This window comes from Octopus bimaculoides, chromosome 11, assembly GCF_046866305.1.
Source record: "Octopus bimaculoides isolate indiv1 chromosome 11, ASM4686630v1, whole genome shotgun sequence".
Classification (NCBI taxonomy): Eukaryota; Metazoa; Mollusca; class Cephalopoda; order Octopoda; family Octopodidae; genus Octopus; species Octopus bimaculoides.
The window spans coordinates 37192022-37206718 of record NC_142938.1 but is presented as its reverse complement, the minus strand read 5'-3'; the positions used below and the strand labels follow the sequence as shown (position 1 = coordinate 37206718).

The following is a 14697-nucleotide window of genomic DNA, read 5'->3' as shown; positions in this document are numbered from 1 at the left end:
AAAACTTATATTGCACCCTGTTACTCTTACACATCACTGCTTAGCGTTGTCACCTCATATCTTATCTATGGTGAGCTGCTGAATAGCGCTACCAGTCATTGAACGATGACGGGAATACCATAAGACGAACCTGTGTCACGTGTTAGTTCACAGTGTCTGTCTTTCTGGTCTCTGCAACAGAAGGGGTGATAACCACACTGAAATGCATGCATACAACAGTCTGGTTATGGAGTGCCATGTAATGACTCAGTGTATCTACACCGATTTGTTTACGGCGAGAAATTGTTTCCGTAAAAAAAATACAGGGAATAGCTTTCTAAAGGTTCAAATATGCATCAAGTATATTTGAACTAGTAAAAAGCCTGTATTTATATATATATATCGCTGCTTAACACTGCCATCCTGTAATTTATATATATATATAATCAAAATAAGTAACAGGATATCAAGTAGTGATGCAGTTCCACCGTTTCAAGCGGCTCCACATAATTGAACAATATGGGGTGACAACGCTAAGCAGTGATGTATAAAAATAGCAGGGTGCAATATCAGTTTTAAATATTCGTTTCCTTCAGCTGTTCCGATAATACCGAACTGACTTGGTGCTTCAACTTAAGTAACTAATTCAACTGAATCTCAATTATATATATATATTCTTTTATTCTTTTACTCTTTTACTTGTTTCAGTCATTTGACTGCGGCCATACTGGAGCACCACCTTTAGTCGAGCAAATCGACCCCGGGACTTATTCTTTGTAAGCCTAGTACTTATTCTATCGGTCTCTTTTGCCGAACCGCTAAGTGACGGGGACATAAACACACCAGCATTGGTTGTGAAGCAATGCTAGGGGGACAAACACACACACACACACACACACACACACACACACACACACACACACACACACATATATATATATAGATATATACATATATACGACGAGCTTCTTTCAGTTTCCGTCTACCAAATCCACTCACAAGGGTTTGGTCGGCCCGAGGCTATAGTAGAAGACACTTGCCCAAGACGCCACGCAGTGGGACTGAACCAGGAACCATGTGGTTGGTAAGCAAGCTACTTACCACACAGCCACTCCTGCGCATATATATATATATATATATATATATATATATATATATATATATATATATATATATATATATATATATATATATATATATATATATATATATATATATATATATATATATATATATATATATATATATATATATATATATGTATATATATATATATATATATATAGCAGATGACCTGTTTAAGTATATATCTATTGGAATAGGAGTATTAGTAAAATTAATAGAAAAAATATGTTTAAAATGTTATAATAGAAGTAATAACAACACCAATAACAACAACAACAACAACAACAACAACAATAATAATAATAATAATAATAATAATAATAATAATAATAATAATAATAACAACATTAATAATAATAAGGGCATTTGTAAATTTCTGGACAAAATAATTTATACGCTTTTAGCTTACACTCGCACCTGTGCACACTGTGACACGTAGGCATGCATACATACAAAGCCTGTGCGTGTTTACACATGAACATACATGTTACCAAACAGAATACACACACTCACACGCACATACATACATACATACACATGGTAGGGAAGGGAGAGAGAGAAAGGATATGAATAAATTTTCAATCTTACCAAGTATGGGGATTTCCTTCGTGTGGAACACACACCTAATATGCCTGTGATAATGAACTGTAAAAAGAAAAAAAAAAGACAACAATATTTAGAAAGTGAAAGTAGCCAACAAGGTAAATGAACACAGCCTGTATAAAACAGATTATTTTCAGTCTTTTTGGTCTATTGTGTATTACCTTATTACAAGTTGGCATTGACTAAACTAAAATTAGCTGCAGTTATTACTGCAATGGAGTTTTCTCAACTGCTTTTGCTCTTTATATCATATATGTCTGCGTGGATTTGTGTGCGAGTGTGTGTGTGTGTATATATATAACATATACGTATATACAGAAGAACGTATATGCATATTCACCAATATTACATGCTTTTATTCATATACATGTATGCATTCGTGTGTGTGCGTGTGTGTGTGTGTGTGTATATACATATATATGTATATATACGTATACATATATACACAGACATACACACACACATATATATAGTTATATGTGTGGCTGTGCGCGCGCTCGTGCGCGTGTGTATCATAATGTGCATCAAAGAAAAAGGAGAGGGAGCAAAAGAAACAGTGAAGTAAAAATATGAAATAAAAACAGCTAAACATGGCGGAAGTTTCTTACAATGACCTTTACATGTAAGCTGTGGAAGTTGAGATATTTTTATAGTCGGTGGATGGTGTAAGACTACGTCTGTGGTCATGCAAAAGTGCACTACATATGTACTACATTTGCAATTTGGCACAGACTAAAATAAGCAATATTCATGCTATTTGCTTTTCATTCTCATTCTCATTCTCTCTACCTTTGACTCGATTCTTATTTTATGTTCTTTTCATCTCTATCTCTCTCTCTCTCTCTCTCTCTCTCTCTCTCTCTCTCTCTCTCTCTCTCTCTCCCCACTACTTCCCCTTTTCTCTTTCTTTTTGTTTTAGTCTATGTTCGCTTACAAATGTGTGCATGTATTTATAAGTATTTTTGCATGATTATATAACCCAAAAATATTCTTTGCGTTTATTTTTCTCCATATATTTTGATACTTGTATTATTCTTGTTTAATATTTTTAGGGGACGGTAATTTTTAGGAATCAAGATATCAAAATCTGATATTTTCCATTTATTAACAAAAAATTTTATTCGCTTTGTAATAAAAAAAATATGAATTACATAAAAATATAATTTTTACCTTAACCTTGTTGACAATTATTATGTCTAATAAATCAGCTTGTAAATATATCCTGAGTATGTAATATTCTGTGTATTCCTCAAGTGTTGTTACCAAAATGCATTGTGGAATGTGCTAGTGATTATTCTGAGCTATTCAAAGTAACTTCCTCTCCCCAAAAGACATAGACAGTCAGATTCAGTTATATTTGACTATGCTGATAAAGTTCCGAACGATTAGAGTTTCATATCTTGTCCCCTGCACGACAGATATTTGGTCTCAATTTTTGGCACAAGATCAGCAATTTGAGGAGAGGGTGTAAGTCGAGTACGTCGTCCTCAGTACTCAACTGGTACTTATTTTATCGACCCCGAAAGGCAACGTCGATCCCGAAAAGCAACGTCGACCCCGAAAGGCAACGTCGACCCCAACGGTATTTGAAGTCAAAACGTTAAGCTGGAAGAAATATCACAAAGTATATTTTCCAGCTCAGTAACGATTCTGCCAGCTTGCCGCCAACTGCACGATAGATATTTAACTAAATCTAAGTAGATGGTTGTTGTTGTTGTTGCTATTGTTATTGTTTGGCCCAATGTCATATCTTATTCAGCAAATATAGGATCAAAGACGTTCAGGCTGTGGTCAAATCCATCTTTTCCTTCAGACATACTGTATGCAGTGTTACTAAATTATATGTCAAGATGCCTGTGGTAATTTGTTCTGAATCTTTTGCTCTGAGTTCTTGCAAGGTCGGCGTTGCCTTTCCTCCTTTTGAGATCGATAAAATAATGTAGAAGTCCAAACATGTGAATTGATGCTATCATAAAAGTGTAGGACAAGATAGCGTTTGTTTTGTCTGCTTCTGTTTGTTTCGTCTGCTTAATTCATCATTTGGATTAATACCACCACCTGGCTTTTGACTGTGTATATTATATATATATATATATATATATATATATATATATATATATTATATATAAAAATATTAATTTAGTTTTAACATACCGTACATCTTGCAGATGTATGTATATATGAGTATGTGTCGTGTGCCTATTATACATTAAAAAGTAGCAAAGGATAAAGCTATATTGTCGTAGGAAGTAGAGTTTCCGAAGTCTCCAACAGAGAGCTTCTTCAGAGTTGTGATGGTAGGGGAGAAAAGTACATATGAGCTTTACATCCTGTATATGTAATGTATAATCCATATATGTGTCTGTGTACGTGTATGAGTGTGTGTATGTGTGTGTGTGTCTATGTGCGCACGCGCGATATATATCTTAATATAACATATATTTATATATGTATGTATGTATGTATGTATGTATGTACAAACACACTATTCTGATCAAAAACTTGAATACGAAGTCGAAATTAGTTTTTATTGTAAACGTTTTGTTATAATTATAAAGTGTAATTATGCATCATCAGATGTTTGGAACAAAGTTAATGATTATTACGTACCGTGATGAAAGATGAATGATTAAATATTGTTTCATCTTTCATCCATTGGCATTTCCAATGTTGCATCATACATGGAATTCTCAATTGAAAGAAAACCTTTCAAATTATTGCATTATGTGGCAATGGAACCATGTTGAGGTAAATATCAATGTACCTAAACATTGCTGCTGATGTTGTCCTGAAAGCTTTGTCTCCATTTGGGCAAAATTGTGAATACAAGTCTTTAAGTAGACCTTATTATTTAAACTGAAAGTAGGATTCAACGTCTTTGTGAGCATCCCTATTTACATCTAGCATTATCATGCAATCACAAAAGTAATGCCTTAGAAGCAGTTTAGAACGGGAAAATGCAGCACTAAGATATTGAGCAATAGTTGTAGAAAGGCTTCCAACTATTATCAAGACTTCCAATGAAATAATGAAGGTTCATCTGAAATTTTGTAAGAATCATAAAAGTTGGGAAAGGAGGAGAGACGATAAATCATGTTTAGTGATGAAACATCAATTAAGCAATTTGCATCCTACACTTCTTTGTCTCAAAATCCATCAACATCAACGGGTAATTCCATTTCACGCTTGCTGCAGTTAAATAACGCCTAGCCATTTTAATATTGGTGGAGAGGATTTTTACAACAGGAAAAGCTGTTATTTGGATATGCCCCATGATAAACCAAGCAACTCTAGAACCTACCAAAGCATTTCGAAGACGTTTCCTGCTCAAATGATCTTCTATAAATGCACATCCGATGATTATTTTTCTAAATAATTATGTTTTAACCGTTAATTACTTATATAACATCAAAACCAAAAGTGAGCATTAAGAACGGGCCCACTCATAATAATTACTACCACTACCACATTAGCAGCGGCAGCAGCAGCAGCAGCAGAAGTAGTAGTAGTAGTAGTAGTAGTAGTAGTAGTAGTAGTAGTAGTAGTAGTAGTAGTTGTTGTTGTTGTTGTTGTTGTTGCACAAACATTTCACTAATAACGATGCAAAAACAAAGGTAGAAATTATCATGCCTTAACGACACAGTATTTCATTCATTCTGGAAGTGAATACGTGCAAAGTTTCATAGGTTGACACATAATAAATTGAAGGCAGCAAAATATCTTCCTCATAACAAAATAATACAACTGAATTAAGAATTTAATTCCTGACATGAAATTTGTAATCTTATAATGAAGAGGAAATAATTTGATAATTTACTTTTTATATTTAACAATTATCATTTATAATTTTATTCTGGACAGGGGCTTCCTAATTTGCCTACTCTGACAGCACGTCCCTGGTTTTATATATATATATATATATATATATATATATATATATATATATATATATATATATATATATATATATATATTACTACGAATGGTATATACACACAGACCCTCACACACAGACATAGCAATACAAAGCAGCAGTAGTCATAAGATGAGGATGGAGTAATGGTGGTAGGGGTCTTGCTCATACAAATGAGAATGGCGTCGAGAATGGCAAGAAGGACGTTGACAGCAAAGATGATGACGATGTTGATGATGATAATGATGATGATGATGATGATGAAAGTCTCAACGCTTTATACACACACACACACAGACACACACCCACATACACAAAGAGCAGAAATAATGTGTGTGTGTGTGTGAGAGAGAGAGAATAAGTATGCATATAATTGTGTGTATACAGCTAAGCATCAGTATGGTTTTACACAAATGCCTATTAATTTCTTCGTTGAAAACGTATTCACTAATTATGTTGTTCATAATTTAATGCATTACTAAACTGAATAATTTATTCATAATATCTAGATATTGCTGCTACTACTACTACTACTACTACTACTACTACTACTACTACTACTACTACTACTACTACTACTACTACTACTACTAAAGGGGTGATGATAGTTTAGATGTTTACCCAGAACAAAGAATAAAGATGGATCTGGTTTTATGAAATACTCCAGATGCTATCAAAAATGTGGTACGACTCTTGCGAATGATCTTTGTGATATAGTTTCAATTCGCATTTTAATGGAAATTTCATTGAACTAGCATAAATGTTACAATACGTATTTATCTTTCTTTTGAAAAAACTGTGCAACATCAGCGTTACGGGTTCTATCTCAGTGCGTAGATATTGAGCAGGGTCTTCCTTTATAGTCTCGGGCGGACCAGAAAGTAGAGTTTGAAATCTGGTAAACTGAAACAGTCATAGCAATTACTTGGCACGTTAAGCAGTGCTATCGTGTTAAGGTTCTCTGCAGATGGCCAGCACTGTGTGTTTATGTATATGAGTGACAGTATAGAAGACAGTTGTTTACCTCTGTCCAGTGTATTTAATTTCCACCAGCAGTTTTGACTGAAATGGTACATTTCAGTATATTACAACATAATACATGGAATATTACAGCATAAGAAAAACCGTTTTCCTTTAATGGCAAGTTAATGCGATTTCTTTATCCTTATATCTCCCATTCTCAACATACCGTTTACGTCTTTGCTCTCTCTCCTCTCTCTCTCTCTCTCTCTCTCTCTCTCTCTCTCTCTCTCTCTTCTCTCTCTCTCTCTCTCTCTCTCTCTCTCTCTCTCTCTCTCTATCTATCTCTTTCTCACTCACTCACTCTTCTCATTCCTGACTCCCTCTCTCTTTCACTGTGGGTAGCAATAATCGTTGGGTGTTTGTTTATCTTGAGTCGAACCAATGATAATTTCAGTTCGCCAAGAATTGATACCGAGCAATATTACATGTAACCGCTTCGTCTTTGTTGTCCAAACTCATACTATTAGTAATGCTCACTAATTTCTCAGTTCGTTTTCGATTCGGTTGCGCAAGCTACTTTTGGAAAATCTTCTCAGTGTCCTCTCCGTGATGGCACAGAAGGCGTAGCATTAGCTGAGGCAAATGTGTTCCCACAGCCTTCCACGCAACTGCGTCTTATCCTCGACGGAGAATAAATATCCGTGTGCATGTGTCAGTGAGTGTTTATGTATGTGTATATGTGTGTGCATACAGAAAGAGAAAAAGAGAGAGCATGATTAAGCGAGTGAATAATGCAGATGTAAGATATATGAATAGATATCTCTTAGAGAGATGTGTGGTTTAAAAAGTTCAGTATTACAATTACAAATACAAACAAAACTGGAAATAATAGAAAATATACAAAACAGAAAATATCAAACGTGTGCATGCATCTGTGTGTGTGTGTATGTATTTATATAAACACATTCACCCATAAGCATATACATACTCGCACGCATATACATTTTTTTTATTTATCTCTCTCTTTCAAACTGGAATTGCTTTAAATAACTTTGCACATTACAGAAACAATAAAAACTATCTCCGGTTATCGGATTATAAAACTATATTTTATATCATTAAATATTTCAATGATTGTGATTATGCTAACCTTCCATATTCGGAGTTACATTAAAGAGAAAACGCACGATATATATACATATACATATATATATATATATATATATATATATATATATATATATATATATATATATATATATATATATATATATATGCATGTATGCGTGCGTGTGTGTGCAGGCGCGTATGCATATGCATTTATTTATGTATATATGTATATGCAAGTATATATATATGTATACATGCATACATTCATATATGTTTATATATGTATCTATGCATGCATATACATAGGTATATATGCATGTATGAATGTATGTAAGTACGTATGTACGTGCATGTGTATGCATGTATGTATGGATGTATGCAAAACTAATGGCTGTGTGTTATCTTTCGTCTTTACCATTTCTTGCAAACCGTTTCATCCTACCTGACTCGCTTTGTGTATTAAACATGTAAATATCCATGCTCTACATACATAATGTATATGGAAATATTTACATGTAAATGTTTGGAAATCTTAAATTAATATGTATCTTCAATGCATTCATCCAGCTATTTACTTAGTAACGCAAATACTCGTTTACTTTTCTGGGTTTATTCTTCTTGTTTGTTTTTACTTTGTTTCATTTCCCTCTTCTTTCTTGATGTTTACTTCTGTTGTTTTGGTGTATCCGTTATTCATTTACAGTTATTTTTTTATCTTAAAGTTTACGAATGTTGAGGGAACCGCAGTCACATGAATAAGCTGCAAAATGTTTACGTTCGGTTTGCAATGTGGGCCATGCCCTTCTTCAGCAGTCGACCTTAAATTACAATAATTTCAACACATGTTGACTGAATCTCTCGAGCTAGTGGTGCAGAGTAGCATTGATGATGCTCGAGAATGTTCAGGTTCATATGATAAGACTTGCATGTTAGCACACCTTTCCTTTCCTCTTATCTATGCTGCCGCCACATCAAACCAATCCGAATGAAAAAAATATTTGAACGATGTCAAAAGTGTTTATTCCCTAGCAATCTACATTGGTCTAAAATAAAGAACTGTCCAACTTTATTCTCTACATGGAAAAGCCTTTTATAAATATGGTTAGCTGATCCAACGCAACGATTAAGCATAATGCTTGCTATGAGAACTGGGTTTTTTGTACTAAAACCTTTTCTATTTTTATGACGTCTAAATATAAGCAAGACAATGGTGAAAAAACATTTACTACACGCAATAGCTGTTTTATACTTAAATAAAAAAAAATGAGTTGGTTGGCAAAATGTAAAAGTGTAAGGCAAACATGTGTGCTGATACTGAATAGAAGAAATAACAGTAACCTGGTTAATGTAAACCAAAGTTCATGCCGGCAAGAAGCTATATTGCAAAGAAAAATCACCGATGCCCGGTTTTAAAGCAGCTAAAGATCGGTTAGCATTAATGTTTAGATGTAATGTAGCAGAATACTATAGGTTAAAGCTTATGCTTGTGCATCGTGCCGAAAATCCAGGGGCAATTAAAGGTCTTGTAAAAGTGACACATCCAGTCATAAAGAAAGTAGATAAAAAGCTTGGCTTGTTGCTTTATTGATACTACGTTAGTTTTCGCATCACTTTGTATCTGAAGTTAAAAAATATTAGGAAGCCAAAAGTATAATATTTCATGTGCTACTGATCGTAAATAAATCGCATCTTGTCATCCACAATCTCTACATCATCCTCCAAATATTAGATTAATGTTTATGTTTCTAACTACAGTGTCGTTTTTGTAACAAATGGATCAAGGTTTAATTGCAGCAATTAAAGTGTTTTACCTTGGTCATACATTTGATCAGTTAAAAAATGCTATTGATAAGGTCCGGCATTAAAATAATTTGGGAAATCCTTTAATCTTCTGGATACCGTAAAATGATAAAAGTGTTTAAGTAAAAAGCTAGGAAGAAAACTATGAAAAACCTAGAGATTGTTCGAAATTACACAGAAACAGTTGTTGATATTACTAATCAGTTACTCCTTTATGTTTGTATTAATAAATGGTGTGTTTCATAAATGGTGTGTTTCAATCATGTGATAAATAGATTGCAAATAAAACCTCATTGAAATGGAAGAGCATTATGAAAACGTTGACAAAGTAACAATGAAAATTCTTGTTTACTCAATTGTCAAAGGGTTCAACGGAGTCTTTTTCACATTTTCAAAAATTGACTGAGATTTTCAAACCAGAAAGTTCAAATTTCTAAGCAGAAAAATTGCTCCAGATTTAAATAATCTGATGCTTTCTCATGTAATTTATAAAGAAAAGAAAATGACTGTAATATACAAGGAACCTTTGATGTATTTATAAAGAAACAAGAAATTTCTTCTTCAAATGAATTAAATAAAAGGACCAAAGCCACATCCAGTAATGAACTAAATATTTGCCGCAAAGAATCATCGAGTGATGAAGAATATAAACTGGAGGCATTTGGTTATTATCTATAAATGATATGTTTAATAAAATTATTGTTCATACATAAAGTATAGTTTTAATGCCCCTAAGCTCAAATCTTACCAGCGAGAACATCCACTATTTGTATTGTCATTTTTATCTGAATTTGTCTTTCACTTAATGATTAGATACTTGGAATCAAATGTAACTTTGAGTCCTGTAGATGACTAAACAGAAAAAATGATTGATGCAATATTACTCTTTTCATATTTTATGCCCCCTCCCTCAAATTTTTAACTGATGCTCATCATTTTACCTGAACGCGCGCACACTAAGTTTAGCTTAAATTTCAGTCAAAATCTCATTATAATACAAATGTTAACATGAAATTTTAATTTGCTAACATCAACACAATATATGAACATATTATAGTAATATATATATGTATATAGGCATTTTACTAAACGTTTGGATAAGAGTGAAAGTGTTTGGAAAGATATAGGGATGATATCTATTAATAGAATCTAGGGAGCGTTCGTCTCTGAGCATGTAGCGTCCAAACTTGATGGAACCTCACTATCTACATAAACAATTCTCTCTCTATCCCTCTTTCTCTCCCCTCTCTTTTTTCCCCTCTCCCTCAATGCGATTACCATTTACACTTATTTGAAACAAATGTCGCAACCCAGGCAATTTGATATGATTGACATGTCTCACTGCTAAAAGTCCCTTACGGATAATTTATTGTTAGAGTAGGAATTGGGTTTACAACAGAGAGTATGTCGTATATATATATATACACAGTATAAATCATTTGAAATTTTAACACTGAATCCGTTATATTTACTAATGGTTTAACTGGTTGCTGTTGTTTAGCTTCAATATTGCCTGAGTAGACCTACACTTATAGAAATTCCAGGTATGACCACCCCATCTTTCTCTCAACCATTTTGTAACAAAAATCGTAGTATCACATGTGTTGTTTCATTTTCAAGACAGAAGGCTGTAATTTAGGGATGATTTGGCTACTGTTTCAATCAGGTCGTATAGCCATAGAGAGGCTCTGTCATAAGACTGGCGTGATTAAAATATAGTGTAAGTGTTCCTGAGCCACGAGTAGGAAGATTATTAGTTTTCCTTTCAACCCTGTTTGTTGCTATTTTCAAAGTGAGAAATCAATAATATTTTGGTTTAAAGAACGTCATAAGAGCATCGGGTTACATCAAGTCTCAATACCTTTAATTCCGACTGAAAAGTACTACCAAAGTTAACATTGCATTTTGCTTACAGACGTTCACTGAAACCAGGACTTGTGGGTATGTTCTTGTCAGTAAAACAGCAAAAGAGAATGCAGCCGCCTCGTTTTGTGCAATCTAAGACCAGCAGTAATTAAAAAAGTACCTTAGATTGTAAATGTAACATATTGTTTCTAGTGTTAAGGAAGAAATATTGCTTTCAAGTTTTGGCCCAAGCCCAGCAATTTCAGGGGAGGGTTATGTCGATTAGATCGACCCCAGTGCTCAACTGGTATTTATTTTATCGATCTCGAAAAGCAAAGTCGACCTTGGTGGAATTTGAACTCAGAACGTAAAGACGAAATGCTGCAAAGCATTTTGCCCCAACATGCTATCGATTCTGCCGCCTTTGTTAAGGAAGGAATATTACTACTTGTATGTTGTGTGCCGCAAAATTTAACCTAATCGGTTCCCTGCTGTATTATTTTCACTTCGTTTACAAGAAAAGAATGAACATTACACTCCACTACACTTCATAATTTCCTTCTTTTCTTCCAATGTAAATATAGATGCTTGTGTTTTTGTATGCGTAATCATGGTAATGATGTATAGTTGGTATACCTATACACCATCAACAGCTAGATCAGAGATCAGGGGTAGTGTGCACATGGGGGGGGGGAGTGTTATGGAACATGTGGTTGAGGTTAAACCGTCCAGTAAACCTGACCTTGATCTATGAGGCCTGGCTGGCAATGGTCTTTCATATTTAGTTTCTTTATGATATGGTCGATGGGAGAGGGGATATTATAACCACTAACGTAGACAATAATGTAACTACTACTACTACTACTACTACTACTACTACTACTACTACTACTACTACTACTAGTGTGCTGGTCACAAATCACCACAAGGGGCAAGAAGCCATGCTAGAGAAGAACCATCCAACCCGCAGAAGCATGGAAAAAACGGACATAAAATGATGATGACGATTGTAATTATACCATCATCATCTTCGTCGTTGTCATCATCCTCCTCATCATCATCATCATTGTATACGCTAAATTTTTCGCTGAGCTGTCATTTTGCTGAGGGCACCTGACTCCGTGATCTCTATGGCTCCCAAAACCCTTTCATGTAATATTAACGACTACTAGACTTTGGAGTGTGGTACCTTGCCAAAGGCTTTCTTCATGCCAGCGAATGATGCTTACAAGGGCTCGCACTAAGATGCGAACTTCAGTAGTTGTCGCATAAAGAAGATGGCATAAGTTTACCCCATCCTAGCACAACTCTGAAATGCATTTCATTTCAGTTATTTCTCTTTTTGATCAGTTGTGCTATGTCTGACCTACTCGTGGGTGAAGAATTTTTCCTGTCTCAGCACACGAAGAAGCGCGTATCTGAGTCAAATGGTCAAGATAGATAAGTATGACTGTGCATATGTATGTGTTTGTGCGTATGTGTATAGATATATATATATATGAGTCTGTATCTGTCCATGTGTGCGTGCGTGGGTGTATGTGTGCGCATGTATGTGTATGTATGTGTGTATATTGAAGACTCAACTCTGTCTTCAAGATTTTTATATATTTTTTAATTTGTTTATTTGTCATTTGTGTTTAGTTTGAAAAATAGACTTCCTAATTCAATTAACGCACCAAAACTTTCTAAACCTAATCTTTTAAATGAAATAATAAGAAAGAGTATGAAAAACCTTCAATAAAAGAGATTTACTCACGCACACATAACCATGTATAAGTGTAGATAGACAGACAGACAGACAGATAGATAGATAGATAGATAGATAGATAGATAGATAGATAGATACAACAAACATTCCGTTGAATTTTATAAGGACTTTCCAATGTCTTGAGTAAAGCCCCTTTTTGATAATGACAGTAATGAGACATTTATCATTGTTATTAATTTTGCTATTCTTATTATCTATTTTGTCGTATTTGTTACTGTTGTTGTTGATATTGATCTACTGTAAACTAAAATGGAATGGTTAAATAAAAGACGAGAAATAACATCTGTTTCTTTCCCAAAGGTTTGAATAATTCCATTTCGCTGCTTCTGGGAATCTAATGACACAGCAAATCCGAATGTTACTGGCAATTATTTGCCTTTATCGAACAATAAATTGAAAGAAAATGGCTGGCTTTACTGATAAAGATCATGGACGACCTTAAATCAAATTGGCAACCAGTTGTTTCTTTCTTTGGTCAGTTGTATTCAGGTCTGAATCCAAAAGAAAAACTTATCTGTCCAGTCTGTTATGAGTATTCAGACATTTTGCCTCGTAATTTCAAAACTGAAAAAGGTTTCAACCTCCTCCTCCTCCTCCTCCTCCTCCTCATCCTCCCTCTCCTCCTCTTCCTCTTCCTCCTCCTCCTCCTCCTCCTCCTCCTCCTCCTCCTCCTACTACTACTACTACTACTACTACTACTACTACATGTTTTTGATTTTCTAGAAGTGTTTATCGATGTTTTATTTTATGTTCTTGCTATGCTTGTTGCTGTAGTTCTTATTCTTATTAAAAAGATGGTGGATCGGCAGAAATGGCAATAAATTGGCAAAATTGACGGTAGATCGGCAGAATCGTTTGTGCAGATGTCAAAACACGTTGTTGTATTTTGTGATGCCGTTCTTGGCGGAGGATTGGCAGAATCGTTAGAGCCTCGGACAAAATGCCCGATGTTCTGGTCTCCTATAATCTCAGCTCGAATAGATTAATATAGATAGAATTGGCTATAATTCTATCTTCGTATGCAGCTTCCTAAAAAGTGACTCTGTCAAGTTACTCAAGCTACAAGTGTTTTCGCATCCAAATTTCCTATAAATTACACTCTGCTGCCGTATGAAAAGGAAGGACAATTCAAAAATGTATTTTTAGATATAGTTGATGTTGTAAGGAAGAGAGGATTGAACACAGCGGTCAAGTCATACGCACACATATTCATGCATACATACATATATTATACACACACACACATAGGACATACATATATACACACACGCAGACACACACACACCACACACACACACACACACACACACACACACACACCACACACACACACACACACTGTTCATCATATACGTGTATGTGTAATATGTGACTATTCCTTTCTTCTGGTTTTTTCACAAAGCATAAAATAATTGATTTTCCCAATATATTTTCACCTCATTGACTGTATGATTCTGTGACCATTTCTGACAATATATGATGGTTATGATCACCCCGAAGAAGCAAATAAACCCTTAAAGTATTTTATAATCCGAAATTATAATAAAAAATAAATGAAATGTTAATAAATATATAAGCAACAGGTGATAAA

The 14697-nt window shown here is 34.4% G+C and overlaps 1 protein-coding gene across 2 annotated transcripts in view; it reads right to left on the bottom strand.

Moving 5' to 3' along the window:
* The window catches only part of LOC106873950 (transmembrane protein 196-like), a 272654-nt gene that overhangs the window by 126549 nt on the left and 131408 nt on the right, over positions 1-14697 (bottom strand). For both annotated transcript variants that reach the window (XR_008265170.2, XM_052971698.2), the window contains exon 2: positions 1693-1749. Coding sequence is in view for 1 of the 2 variants with exons in the window: in XM_052971698.2 (XP_052827658.1) it covers positions 1693-1749 (57 nt within the window). In the remaining variant the exon portion in view is untranslated. The remainder of the gene's footprint in view (positions 1-1692; positions 1750-14697) is intronic.